This window comes from Trematomus bernacchii, unplaced genomic scaffold (genome assembly GCF_902827165.1).
Source record: "Trematomus bernacchii unplaced genomic scaffold, fTreBer1.1, whole genome shotgun sequence".
Classification (NCBI taxonomy): domain Eukaryota; kingdom Metazoa; phylum Chordata; class Actinopteri; order Perciformes; family Nototheniidae; genus Trematomus; species Trematomus bernacchii.
This window is the reverse complement of record NW_022987689.1, coordinates 6693079-6707335: the sequence shown is the minus strand read 5'-3', so window position 1 is coordinate 6707335 and position 14257 is coordinate 6693079. Positions and strand designations below refer to the sequence as shown.

Sequence of the window (14257 nt, the reverse complement as noted above, 5' to 3'; positions counted from 1 at the left end):
TGGAAGAAAGGGAAAGTGCTTGGTTTGTGGACAGACTGAAGCTTTGAGATCCACCTGTTGGGGATGTTTGATTTCCATTTAGGTTTCTTTCTTTTCTTTTCTTTTTTCCAATGAATATTTTTTAATTATTATTTATATAAAATATGTCCCAAACAGGCTATTTTGTTGGATGATCCTTTCTGTTTGATTTTGAGACGAGCATATTTTTTATCATACAGTACACCTCAATGTCCTGTTTTTTTTGTGATATTTTTTCCGCTGTCACAATCAGCCCGTCGTCTGTTTTCCAGCGAAGCTCTTTGTTACGCTGATCACATCAGTGGGAGCTCTGCCCCCCCCCCCCCTCTTCCGCAGCCAGGCCCATCGTCAGCCCCTCGCTGGGAATAGATCAGAGAGCAGGTGAGTCACAACTCTGAGGGAGGGAGAGAGAGCAGCACGGAGAGATTCTCCGTTGAGCGAGACGCAGGAAAAATGATGATGAGATGTCTCACATTAACAGAGTGTTTCAGCTGTGTGATTGGTTCATCAGGACAACTTAGATGAATCTGCCGTCATGACGGTTTCACACACATCAGCTTACGTTTAACACATCACAACAGCATAGTCACAATTTCATGAGTCACTTTTTTCCACTTTTTTTAATTCAGAAAAATGTTCAGTCCAAAATGTTTATGTGCCTCAGTTGGTCCCACATGGTCTGGCCTTTGTCAAGCCTGCGATACATTTGAATTTTCTGCGCTACTTGTTTTACAGTTAAGCAGATGGTTCAGCATGAATGAGGACTGAGACAGGAGTTTTATTACATACATGTACCCAGGTCTGTGTGAAAGAGGAAAAAGGGACAAGCTGTACCTACTCGGTTTCCCAGGTGACATCGCACATCATGACATGCAGCAATGTTTTCATGTTGAAGAGATGCAATTTGACATGAATGCAAAACGAATAATTACATTTGACATCCATACTGGCAGAGAGAGAGTAGAGAGAAAGCTATTCACCCTGTGATTTTACCATGTCAAGACATAATATCTGCAGAGTATTACCTAGAGGCTAGAGTTGCCAGTATTCTATCTTTTTCTTAATGTCAACAGAAAAACAAAACTAGCAGAGTTCCAATTTCTTTTTAACTGTTGGGCCCCTTGGTTTTAAGCTAACGTTACTTGAATGAGGCTTTATAGTGCAATTTTGGAGCAACAATTTGTGCTATAGTTCATATTTATCATGTATGTGATTCATTCAAAATAACTTAATAGTGCGGTGTATAAGAAATGAAGAATGTCACTCACTCCAGAAATGTGGCCCAACATTTTATTATTTGAAAAGGAATAATCTCTACCAGACATTGGCTGCATGACCTGATAGTAGGATGAATTAGTTAATGTTGTCTTTTTGTGGCATTTGTTGACAGTAAGACCAACATAGGATATCACCAGACTCGTGTATCATTTAGTAACACTGAGTAAATATGTCCCATGACACTGCTATTTAGTTTCAGCCTCTTCTTTCACAACCTCAACTCTCTGTCACTGGACCATCTGTCTCCAGGCCTGAGAGGCTCCTGTGTCACCGTTAGTATCATCTGTCAGTCCCCCCCCCTCAGCCGAGTCTCAGCAGTGAAGCAACACTTTGCTCAAGCCCACGGAAGCTCCTGGATACCGCCTGCTTAATTATGATAAATAACAGGAAAAAGACTAACCAAAATCCTATAAAAATAGATGAAATATGGGTACAAAAACTCTGGATGCACATATTTTCACTGTGTTGGCATTATAGTCTGGGTCTCCCATCTGTTTAGAACGTGTATTCTCCAGATCTGATGATATGGTGTTAATGAAAGACCACTGAATTACTGTAATGATTTCGTTTTTTTAACATGGTCAGTATTCTTCTTATTGCCAAATACAGAAACAGACAAGAAGGACACTTGAGGTTATGGTTTTTAAATGAGAGGAAACGGGTGACAGAAACTCCATCATGATCTTTCTTCCCATCAAAGTGCTTTTTGTTTTGAAGATAAAACTGTACAGTATCCACATACACATTGTTTGGACATAGAGTAGCATGCTAAAAAGTCACAGGTAAAAATATTACATTTTCTAAAGATGGGTCTATATTTCAAAGCTATGTAATGAATGCATTTGATTTTAGGAATGGATACCAATAAAGAAAAAGGGTGCATCACATGTCACATTGCGTCACAGTGGAAATAAAGGTCTGAATGGAAATGCGGGTAGAGACTGGCCTTCAAATAAATAAGTAAACTTCTCTCCCTCAGGATATCGCTGTGTTCTTGAAGTTTTTCCTAAATCGTCCATAGATTGAACTAGTATCTAACACATGATGACGTTCAAAGTGCTTTAGACAATTTTCCAGTCTGTCATCTTGAGATGATCGATATGCAATACAAGTTAAAAAGTAGATAGATAGAGTTATTGTTTACCGGTTATATGGGGCTGAAGCCAGGGGAGGCTGTGTGAGAGATGGTGAGCGCTCGCTCTTTTGCTCCCTGGCCGAGCTTCTCCGCAGAGCGCAGGCCGCCGTACAGCCTCTCCTCCACCGACACAGCCAGCTTGTCTGCCAGGCTGCTCTCTGAAAGAATAGCTTGACTGCTGTTGTTGTTTCTGTTGACGACTCTGGGATCCATGTGGCCCGTCTGTGTCGTCACCGTGCTCACAGACTGGCTAGTTGTGCTTTCTGTGCCTTTTCTTGTAGAGGCCTGGTTGCCCTCAGCAGTCGACTCACCACGGCTCTCTGTCACGTCGGTGCCTTCTGAGGTTGTATGGGCTTTACTCACTGCATCGTCCCCTGCGGCTCCTTCGCCGGACAGATCTTTGTTCTCTGTGCTCTCATTCGCTGCTTCCTCACAGGCTGCAACCTCGCTGGCTTCTTCGTCAGCGGCGCTCGCAATGCGTGAGAGTGTGCTGTGATACCTCATGTCAAGAGGGTAACTGGCACTGTCACCTCTCCTCAGTGGAGTGAACCTCTGCCTCTCCAAAGATGGGGAGTACCTACCCCCGGCGCCTGACCCTGGGTCGCTGTATTGCTTGTGTCTCTGCCACTGTTTGCGGAGGTGAACTCTGGATCGGTGCCTGGAGCGCAGCGGAGAATCCTGCTGGTCAAAACGCGGATCATGGCGGAGGAACTCGTTGAAAAGGGCATCCGTCTTCTCGTCAATGCTGTAGTCGCGGCGGCGGAGTCGAGGTTTGTGAGGACTAGAGGATTGTGGGATCTGCTTGATCAGCGGAGACATCAACTGGGGTTGTGATTCTGAAGGTTTCTGAGGGTGAAGTGATTTCAAAAGCTGAGATGGTTCTTGAAGGGTGACCGACTGCTTTCGAGTTTGAGATCTCGCCTTTGGTTTCCCCTCTGTCTCCGTTCTGTTGGCCACATCATCCTCCAGCTCCTCCTGGAACAGCCTGGCCTCGATGCTCTCGCACACTGAGCCTTTCCTCCCCGAGTTGGTGAAGAACAACCTTCTCTCAGATGCCGTCTTCCCTCGAGAAGTTCCCGGAGTCCCAAACAAGCGCATTTCCTCAGGGTGTCTTGAGGGTGCTTCAATGGAGGTGTAACCGCTGTCCATCTGGAGGAGCTTCCGGTTCCCTGCCTCACTCTCTCCTCCAGCCCCACTCCCCACCTCACTGTCCCCACCTGACGCTCCTCGGATCCCACCCTCCATCATCCCTCCGTCCCCTTCTCCCTCATGCTCATCGTCCAGGTCTTGGGACAAGCAGCTGTCCAGGCCATAGCGAGCTCCTGCACCCCCAAAGGACGAGACGCTGTCGGCATCACTGCGGATCGACTCCCGGTCTGTGCTGCTGTGGTCTGAGGAGGCGTATTGTTCTAGAGAGGCTCGCAGGCTCCAAATGTCTCTGTACAGGGAGGGAGGCGCCTCCGAGCTCTCCTGGCGAATCATGAAGGAAATGGATGAGCCTGAGTCGGTCCTTCGTCTGGCCTCAGCTCCAAACACCATCTCATCTCCGTCATCTACCTCGGCCTCGCTCTTCTTCCTCACAGCTGATGTCTCTGTGTCTTTAGTTGCTCCAAACATGTCTTCAGATCGTCCCTGTACAGCAGCTCCTGCACCAAACAAGTCATCTACCGATTCTTGTTCGTCCCCTGCTGCTTCTGTCTCTATAACCGCACCAAACTGTGTTTCTTCTTCTTCTTCGGTCCCATTCGCTGTGGCCTCCTCTTGCCTCGGCGCGTAACTCTCATTTGTTTGCGAACAGAGATCCTCTCTTCTGCCGCTGCTGCCACCTACCTCCACCATGTCCTCCAGTGTTACCCTGTATAGATGAACAACAGCCATTTTCATTAATGACGCTGGGAATGTAGAAGTGCATGTTATTGGATTACAGGAAGGCATGTACCTGCTGAGGAAGACCGAGGACATGGGTGCTGTGTCGGAATGAGACAGAGACTCTGCAGAGAGGGACTGGAGACCACTGGTCTGGATGGGGGACTGTGGGAAAGAGTCCATGACCTCGTCTCTGAGAGATGAAGAGTCGTTTTCGGTGTGATCCGTGGTTTCACTTGCTGCTCTCTGCCTCTGGAAGGGCCTTCTCTTGGGCGATCCTGGTAGAAATTCACATACAAAATAGCGATGTTTTTCACAATTTCTTTATCAAAGCTACTTTTGAAGACATAATCAACAAATGTAAGCTACTGATTGATTTATAACATGTATTCAAACCTTTGGCATCCAGGCTGGCAGCCCGGTGACTGCTGTCAAACTTCCACTTCCTGAAGTAGGGCCCTGCTCCCTCCAGACTGGCATGGCGCCGCAGTTTAGAGAAGAAATGCAGAACTGAAGTCTGGCCTGTAGCTTGAGTCAACTCTCCTCTCATCCCCCTTCCGTTCTCAGCCTCTGCCCTGTCCCTGAGAGCCTCCATCTGACAGAAGAGATGAAGGGAGAGGAGGATGGAGAGAGGTGATGAGACATTAAGGAGGGTTTGAGGCAGACAGGCTGAGATGAATGGTGACGGGCAGAGGCAAAGCCCTCGGGGGACAGCAGTTTGTCATGTTGTCACTCAGCTGCTGTGAAGACTGATGTCACAGGGCATCAGTAGGTCTGAGCCTGTGGCAGCTGCTTTTCACAACTCTGTCAGTCCGCGATACAAGCGGATCAATCCTCACTGAGGAATCAACCTGTGTGTGCCCGGCCAATAAATGCATGCTGTTAGAAAACTGTGAAATCAAAGAAAATTGGTCATTTTAATCTATGTATTAGTACAGTTGAAAATAAGACTCTATAGCTAAAAATGTACATAGTGGACTCGAGTGCTCATGTTAATATGTGCATTGTCCCTACTTAAATAAATAAACATACTGTAGATATGTTCTCACAGACATTTCTGAGACTGACCCTGATTGTTTTTTTCCTGGCAACAAGTGCCCAGGATGAAAATACTGATTTTGACTAAGAACAAAAAAACATAAAATCACTCCGCATGTTAACCCATGATGAAGAAGCGATAAAAACAAGATAAGACTCAACAGCTCGTGGCTCTGTGAGGTTATACTTGGGCACAGCATAACTGAGAACCACCCTTGAGCTGATCAGGACCAACTTAGTCAACATTGCTCTCCGAAGAGTGATGCCGCTAGCGTGCTGAAAAATGTACGTGTCTGATGCAATAACTATTTCATAACTCAATTAAAAGTTAGCACAATTAGAAACTCACTGTCTGGGAATGTGTGTGCAGTGCTTTCATGGCGGATGGTACCTGTCTGAGGCTCTGGTCCAGGATGGTGGAGTGGTGCGGGTCTCCTGGAAGACCTCCACTGAGGCTCTGTCCCACCCAGTCGGGGACTCTCCTCTCATTGGGCTGGAGAAAAAGAAATCAATGCAGGTTAGAGAGGAGAAAATAAACCTGGTTTTGTTTTGAGACAAATCACTGCCAGTAAAGTCACCTGGTAGATGGTGAGGGGCAGTTTGGGGGATGCGGTCTCATTGATGTTGACGGTGCTGCTTTCCGTGGAGTTACACTCCATGATGGTGAGGATCTTCAGGTCACATGGTGACGGAGGCAGGTGGAGGTGAGTCAGCCGGGCCTTCTTCAGGTGGTGGAAGTCTCCCTCCGTCAGAGTGTATCTGGAAAAGAGTCAACAAATCTTCTCATCTGTTTCCAGCTCATCAAAATATGAATGTATCGTCTGTTATACTGTACCTGCGTCCTTTGTCCTGGGTCGTCTTCTCCTGTTCGTAAAGTGCAGATTCATTAAAGGAGACTCTGCGGCCAGTGGACCCAGTGGAGACAAATCGCTCCGACTCCCCATCGTGACAGCTGGCAGCTGAGAGAGCGTCTGAATCATCCAGATGAATGGTGATCTCTGAGTGACAAAGAGGACAAGGCCGAAGTGAGGGAGAAAAATAGCATTAGTGACGACAGTGGAGGAGAATAGATGTATGTATGAACTTAAGAAAATACACATCTCTGACCTTGGGTGGGCTGAGAATCCTCAGCATAAGTCGTGTTTGTCTTCTCAAGGTCATCGCTCGCTCTGAAAGTGGAAAAGATTTTTACTCTTTGTCAGTGATTGAAAAAGCATTCAGATCTTCAGTAAAAGAACTCCATTACAACTCCAAGTTCTGCATTGACCTAAGTCAAAGTATGTCAAATCAATTGATAGACAGTACTTACATGAAAAACTATAAGTTGAAAATAGTTTAGTTAACTAATCGATTAACAAGCTAATTATTTCAGCTGTACTTGTGTGTGTGAATATATTTATATATATGTATGTCACTAACTAACCAAAGCTATCAGATAAATAAACAGCTACTGTTTCCTGTTCAGCAAAATGGACAGGAAACTAATCCACTCTGTCACAATCACGTCAGCTGCTGTGATGTTTGCAGAAGAACCGGGCCTGCACCCACCTGGAGTAGCGGCGGCCGCCCATGCAGCAGCAGTGGCAGAAGAGGAGCAGCAGGGAGAGCAGCACCAGCGTCCCCCCCGCAAAAACACTCAGCACCACCAGCAGCAGCACATAGTTCTCCACCTGGCCCGCCGACACAGGCACATCCTGAAGAAGAGCAGCCAGGGAGAGAGGTTAGGTACATTGAATCAATACAGTACACATGTGGGGTAACCCTACCTAACCCTAACCCTACAAATACTAAAACATACAACATCATTTAATCTTTGAATGAACCAAAGATCAGTTAATCTCTTTTTTCTAGCATTTTCTCTGCGAATTATTCGTTTTTTAACATGAGTTTTTAATAGTGTGTCCCAAAGTTGAGTTTATCTGGCATATACTGGACCATGTGTTCTCTCAGCTTGGGTTTAGCATGCTTTACATTGCAATGAGGCTTCTATGATCAGCATATCTGCCGGGTATAAAGATAAAGAAATTGCACACCAACCAGTTTTCCATCCTCTCTTGTGAGATCAAGGGACTACAACTTTTATGTAGCCTGAAATAAATAAAGATTTACCTTAAAACTTTAAAATAGAACTCAGCATTTCCCTTGCTGACAGGAATATAAATCAAAAAAACCTGTGTCACTAAAAATACCAGCCTTCCAAACCTATCTAGCTCAAACCCCGGTACTCTCTGTAGTGTGTCCTGTTTAGGTTGCACAACATCAATTGAATTCCCATTGCTTGTGTGTATTGGTGGAGCTCGTAACTCATTCCTTTAATAGCACAATAAAGGAGAGGCTTACATATCTCTGTTGTCATGTTTAGTTGTGAGCGGGCTGGCTGCGTTAGTCCTGCTGGGACAATCATTGATTCTTCTCCCTTTGAGTTTCGCAGCATTGAGGAATCTCTTTGTCGCATTACGCTGCCAGCTAAGCGCTATAATATTTAATAAGAAGTGGAATTAACACTGAAAGACTTTCTTAAGTAACTGCCTCTTCACAGTAATTCTTACGCACACACAGACACACACTTTCTACTGTTTCTGATTAATACCCTCAGTCTTGGCTGAGTGAGCTTGAGGATGCTAATCGAAACATCAGCGAGACCCTTAATTCAATCTCCTAGCTCTTCTCAATGAGGGGGAAACGAAGCCTCCGCAGGCTAAAAATGGAAATCGGAGGAGGACTGAGGACGCACATGAGCAATCCCCACACCAGACTTTCCTGCCTCTTCTTCCGATGTCAGTTTCGAAAGAGAGGGAAAATAATTGGGCTCTTTTCACCGTCACAAATGGAATATTCATCTATTGCAACATTTAGAGTTACATAAGATACCAAAATGTAAAAAGGCTGTCATTGCGCACAGATTTAAAGGAAACTGAGTACTGGAAAAACTCCTCACTGAGCACACACCGACCTTTAGATGAAGGCCTCACAGGAGAAAGGAGGTCGTTACAGCAAAAACCCAAAGCCTGCTGCTGACTGGACGAACAGACACTGCAACCCCTCCTCCTTAATACTCATTAATCCGCGTATACAGAGTACAGAAAATAAAAATTATATTTGTATGTAATTTTTTGCTGTTTTCAATACAAACCCCAAACATATTCAGTTTAAAGCAGTATATCCTCATAACTGAAGAAGACGCAAATAGAGAGGTTGACATTTTAACTGAAAAGATACATTTTCTGGCTATCGACTAAAGAAGGTGTACTACAAAACTAAAGGGCTAAATAGCAAGATGGCTGGTTTCATAGTGACTCTGCTGCTCTCCCTGTAAATGATAAAGGCATTTCTGTAAAACAAAGCATCAATCAATCTTTGTCAACCTCAATCACAATCTCAATCTCAATCCAACAGTGAGAAAATCGCTACGCAGAAGAGGGAGTCATTTTGTACTAATAAAACCAGAAAGGGTTGGTGATTATATGCATCGGAGAAAATGAAAACATCCTTTGTATCCTCTTTTCATTCAACCTCGAACCTGCTTCAGGCCTGAACATGTTCAACTAAGTCCATGACACACATGCACGCACGTACGCACGCACGCACGCCCACTTAGATATTTGTACAGCCATTAGATGTTGCTATGGCCTACATTTAGCTGTAGCCTATGGGGAGATTAAGAATGATGTGTATGAAACTGTGTGTGTGTCTATGTAAGAATAACAGCTCCATCACGGCACACCTTGATACACTCACACACACACATGGTTTGTCAGAGTGTCTGTAGCCTAATGAAATCTGCTGTTTTAACAAGCTCAGCCAAACATGAAGAACAACACAATCAATCAGCGGGAGCAGCAAAGCCTCTCGCCAGTCTTTATGCCATGTTTTTCACACACACTGTTGAGTCAAACAACAGTCAATTGTCTCTCCCCACAGACAGCCTTAACTGTCCGATAATCACCGCCGCTGGCTCAGATTTCCCCCCCCCCGGCCTCCAGAGGCTGCATGGCACACAAAGCCAGCGGCACACTCTGTTTCTGAGTCAAATCCTCTTTAGATGCAGATCCGGCTATCCCCCCACTACAGCTCCACCTGGATGTGTAATACCTGTTACTGGAGCCATGGGTGGTGTTAAATCACTGTGTCTACCTGCTGTGGGCTGCTTTTGGCTGAGGTTCCATATCCATGAAGTGCTGTTGACGAGTTGTGGTTTGGACACCAGCTAGTGTGTGTGTGGTGTGTGTGTGTAGTGTGCGTTGATAGTAGTACTCACAGTGGAGTTCTCAGTCAGACTTGTCAGAAAAGGCAAATCATTGCTCATGGTCCAGGTCAGCGTGAGTGAACCCTGCAGAGGATGGAGAAGGTGAAGTCAGACAGAGTTGCTGCTTCTTTCTAGATAACATTACTATTTATGTTGTTTCAGGAAAGGCAGCAGATTTATGTTCTTATTGCCATTCCTATTGGGTGTTTTGAAATCCCTTGCAACAGACCTGACTAGGGCCATGTTTGTTATTAAGTTAGATGATTTGCAAGAGGCAGGGGCTAAGATGTACATTTATTTCATTTCATTTAATCGTTTATTTAGCAGGGACAATGCACATTAATGAACACTTAAAACAAAAAAATGCAAATAGTGTAAATATGCCGGATTTTAGCTTGGAGCTAATTTACATCCGCAGTCCCTCACATAAAACATTTAAGAACATGACAATTATACACATAGCAAAAACAAATACATGATATGCAAAAAGTGCAAAAGAGCAAGAGCCGCACACACAAGTATTTACCACATGGCAGTACAATCTAGCAGCAACGACATATAAAGTGCAAGAGAAGATACAAGAGATACCTAAAGTGCAAGAGGAGATAGCCCTGTGTTAAAGTGCATTTAGCGGTGATTACACGTTTGTTTGTTTCTCAACCATTCTTTGAGTTGACCTTTGAAGCTATTGAGAGTGGGACAATCCCGTATCTCAGTTGGGAGGCTATTCCAGAATGAGCTGCCTTTAATGGAAAGGACCTTTTGTCCAAAAGTGGTCCGTCTACGGTGGACTTCACAGTCTCCTCTGGTTTCTGACCTAGTGCAGCGTCCAGTGTGTTTTTTGTGGATGAATTCCCCTAAGGGAGGGGGGGGCCAGTCCATGTAAACATTTATTAAAAAAAAGCACATACTTTTAAAAGACTTAAAATTGTCAAAACTCAAGAAATTGTGTTTTTCAAGGATGGTCCAGTGGTGGTATGAATTTGGCTTTCTGTCAAACACCTTGATAGCTCTCTTGTACAGCTGTTCTATCGGTTTCAGGTTTGTGGCACAAGCAAACGACCAGTTTGTAAAACAGTATTCAATGTGGGATAGAATCATACAGTGGAGGTACTTTAAGTTTCATTAGCCATTCCTTACCCAACTCTTTCAAACTCCAAAAGTTGTAATGATAGCTTTCTGTTACTATTTGGATGTCATCAGAAGAACAAAATGAAAATATTATAAAACTCTTTTGAGGGCTTGAGACTCCTTTTGTTAGCCATTTTCTTTTGGGAAGTCAATATAATGCATGTTGATCATCGCTTCACATCAAAAACGAGACACAGAAAAATCAATAAGAGACATAATATTACCACAAATAGATGCACAATTACCACAGAGGTTGAGATACCAGAGAACTAAAAATAGCCACATAATTACCAAATAGAGATGCAAAACTATCAAAAAGAGGTGTCCTTGAATGTGTGGCTCTTGTTCGTATGTAGGAGGTGGGAGCACTTTTCCCAGGGTCCCTTTGTCTCATAATCACACAAAGTTACATAAACTCTTGTCCTGAATGAGAGTTATACACACACACACACACACACACACACACACAAACATGAAATAACCGAGAATATCTCAGCTCAGTCTTTACACTTTCTGTAAAATGAGACTGTGAGACGGAGTCGTTTGGTAAAAGGAGGTGAAAGCCTTCGGTTTATAATCACTTGCACAAAGCGCAGCTTGTGTAACATCAGCCCGTGATTGCATTCCTTACACAGACCGGTAACACTGCCGCACATTCCCTCTCCATGTGAGGGTCATATTTTATGTAATATCTCATAGAAACCAACAGCTAAAGGTAACAAGGACGAGGATGAAGCTCTGAATAGCACACCAACAATAGAGACCCACACACACTAAGACATCATGTTGAATGTTGGTAACACTTTACTTTCACCCTTGTTTAGCAACAGAACATGAACGTTTCAAATATGGTTGTTGTTGTAATCAGATAGTAAGGCATGTTCCTTATTAACAAACAATTATACATATTCCTATGAAGACATATTTACCATTATTACAGCTTTTACAACTATTTATAAGGCTTCATATTTACTCATTCTATCCCAGCCGACATGATTAGGGACTTAAAAGTAAAGTGCATTTTAAATAAATGATTTCAGACAGCTGTAGCCTTAAAAAAATTCTGCTTGATTTCTTTTTTTAGACACGGCCATAGTTTCCCTCGAGACAGATGTTGTGAAAACATCTGTCTTCTCTCTGCAGACTGAATATCAAACAGTATAATGGATAGAGGCACCTAGCATAAGACTACAAATGGTCTCTTTCATTCAATTGTACAAGGTCTCATTTGTAATGTTCTTTCTTGTTACAGCTCAATAAAATCACTAAACTTTGGAGAATTAGTAGCTTTAAAAAAAGAACCTGCAATTAATACAGTTAGTCAGTCATGTCTGTTTCCTTTTATGCATGTCTGACATGACTATAATGTATATAAACTATATTTACCCATGGTGCGCTGCCATAACAAACTCGTGCTGAGAAACCAAACCGTGCTCAAACCCACATATACCTAAAATATTAGGAGATAATCCATCTAGAAACTGCAGCCATGACATTATAAAATCTTAAATATTTCATAGTGTCAATTATTGACTACACTAAGAGAAAATAAAAGGAGAACAATTGTGTGTTGATTGCATGTTTGGCAAATTAATTTTAAGATCCTTTTTATTCAATGTTTTTGTATTATTATTATTAGGCTATTATTATTATTATTGTTATTTTAATATTGGCCCTATTCATTATGTCCTATTCTGAAAAAGAAAAGTGTATCCTTGTTATAATAGGCCTAGTCCTGTGTGTGTGTGTGTGTGTGTGTGTGTGTGTGTGTGTGTGTGTGTGTGTGTGTGTGTGTGTGTGTGTGTGTGTGTGTGTGTGTGTGTGTGTGTGTGTGTGTGTGTGTGTGTGTGTGGTGTGTGTGTGTGTGTGTGTGTGTGTGTGTGTGTGTGTGTGTGTGTGTGTGTGTGTGTGTGTGTGTGTGTCTGTTTGCGCGCGTGTGTGTGTCTGTTTGCGCGCGTGTGCGTGTGTGTCTGCGCGTTCGTTTGTGCGTGCGTGTTGTGTGTCATGACATGTTACATCCCCACATCATGTCTCACTTTAGCAGGAGGCAGACAGATGGAGACAGACAGACAGACATCCACATACTTCCACTACTTCCATCCCATAAGTGCACAGTGAAAATGCCCGTGGTGTTTACACCCTTTCGAGCACCGTCAGTAGTAAAGTGCATGGCGGGGGGAGGCGGAGGAGGGTACCGGAGGATGTGCTGTGATCTTACGGTGAAACAGGCGGTGTTGCAGCAGCGTCCCTCCGCTCTGCAGACTACAGGGAGCCGCTGCAGCCGCTCAGCAGCAGCAGCCTCAGCATCAGCAGCAGCATCTCCCTCTCTCCTCCGAAAACCCTCCGATCAGGACTGTCCCACATCTCTGCTTCGTGTGTGCTCAGCCTGCGGGGAATAAATCACGACCAGTCACTCAGGAGGAGCCCTCATGTGCCAGCCAGTCAACTCTCACTAAATCACTGCGATTAACGAGCTGTGGTCACCTATCTTAGTATTGCTAGATATTTCAAATACAAATGCTAGGCTACATATTTCACTGTGATCAAGCCTGTTGGTTCAGGGAAAAAGACCCACACTCACCCGACTGTAGAGTCCGTGTGAAGCGGTGATCCACATGCAGCCTGCTCCCTCTGCATACTTTAATTTGGGCTTCAAATACAGACTGTAGTTATGAATGAAACCTCACGCGATTAGACACACCCACCGCCCGCTCCCTACGCACCACGTGACCAGCAGTGATGATGATGCTGGTGGTGATGATGAGAGATGGAGGAGAGAAACTCATTCACAGCAGATGCCCATCAATGGCAGCTGCTGACGGAGCGATTGGTTGGTTGTCTATCTGATTAATGTTGCATAGATTCAGACATTGTATTCAATATTTAAAACGTTTACATTTGCTGCGTTCGAGTCTGTCACTGACGCTTTGTTGTACGACACACATGCACGGGGACAGATGGGTGTTGTAGACGTGTTCTGTAATCTCATGTTTTACCACCAGGTGGCAGCGTTGCACGGTTGTTTTCTGGTTGATAAACATATAGACTACAATACAGATCCTCATACAGCTTCTTAAATAAAGTTTGAATTTAGTAGAACCCATCAAAATAAGATAATTTAACACGAATACGAATGTTTCTCTAATGAAAGGTGAAAGATATGCCATAGCCAACTTTTGAGTGATTTGGTAACATTTTCATCGACCTGCACTCCATTGTGTAATGTAATCATTTGTATTAGTCTTATTTAACATAAAATAAGGGTTTTTGTGTCCTATATCACTGAACTACATATTTATTAACCATAGTATACAATTGTTCCTATAAAATGTAATTAAACTATTTTTATTTGAAAATAATGTATGTATTTTCCTTTTTAATTTAGAGTAACCTATTGCGATGTCAGTCAATTGCAGTCCAATAGGTTAAATGCATGGATCTCTTTGCTGTTTGAAAAATAAATTATGTCTTAACTTGTTTTAATGAAGAAAATTAAGTTAAGTTACACCCAGATATTTATACATTTTTTCTTCAAGGATTTGCCC

At 43.6% G+C, this 14257-nt stretch overlaps 1 protein-coding gene across 1 annotated transcript; it reads right to left on the bottom strand.

Moving 5' to 3' along the window:
• Positions 1 to 843: 843 nt before the first annotated feature.
• On the bottom strand, positions 844 to 13354 carry LOC117488742 (voltage-dependent calcium channel beta subunit-associated regulatory protein-like). The gene is made up of 11 exons (XM_034137813.1): positions 13294 to 13354; positions 12931 to 13098; positions 9594 to 9665; positions 6884 to 7029; positions 6443 to 6504; positions 6171 to 6333; positions 5914 to 6094; positions 5727 to 5828; positions 4694 to 4892; positions 4371 to 4575; positions 844 to 4286 (listed from the first exon to the last, which is right to left on the bottom strand). The coding sequence occupies exons 3-11, from the start codon at positions 9639 to 9641 to the stop codon at positions 2444 to 2446; spliced, it is 2949 nt and encodes a 982-aa protein (XP_033993704.1). The 5' UTR covers positions 9642 to 9665; positions 12931 to 13098; positions 13294 to 13354; the 3' UTR covers positions 844 to 2443.
• Between the last annotated feature and the right edge of the window lie 903 nt (positions 13355 to 14257).

What these genes read in the sequence shown, in the direction of transcription:
- LOC117488742 (XM_034137813.1), bottom strand. Translation starts at nt 9,641, where the DNA reads ATGAGCAATGATTTGCCTTTTCTGACAAGTCTGACTGAGAACTCCACT. An exon ending in TGCCAGCCTGGATGCCAAAG is followed by an intron (nt 4,576 to 4,693) that starts GTTTGAATACAT and finishes AATTTCTACCAG; the next exon opens with GATCGCCCAAGAGAAGGCCC. An exon ending in TCCTCGGTCTTCCTCAGCAG is followed by an intron (nt 4,287 to 4,370) that starts GTACATGCCTTC and finishes TCATCTATACAG; the next exon opens with GGTAACACTGGAGGACATGG.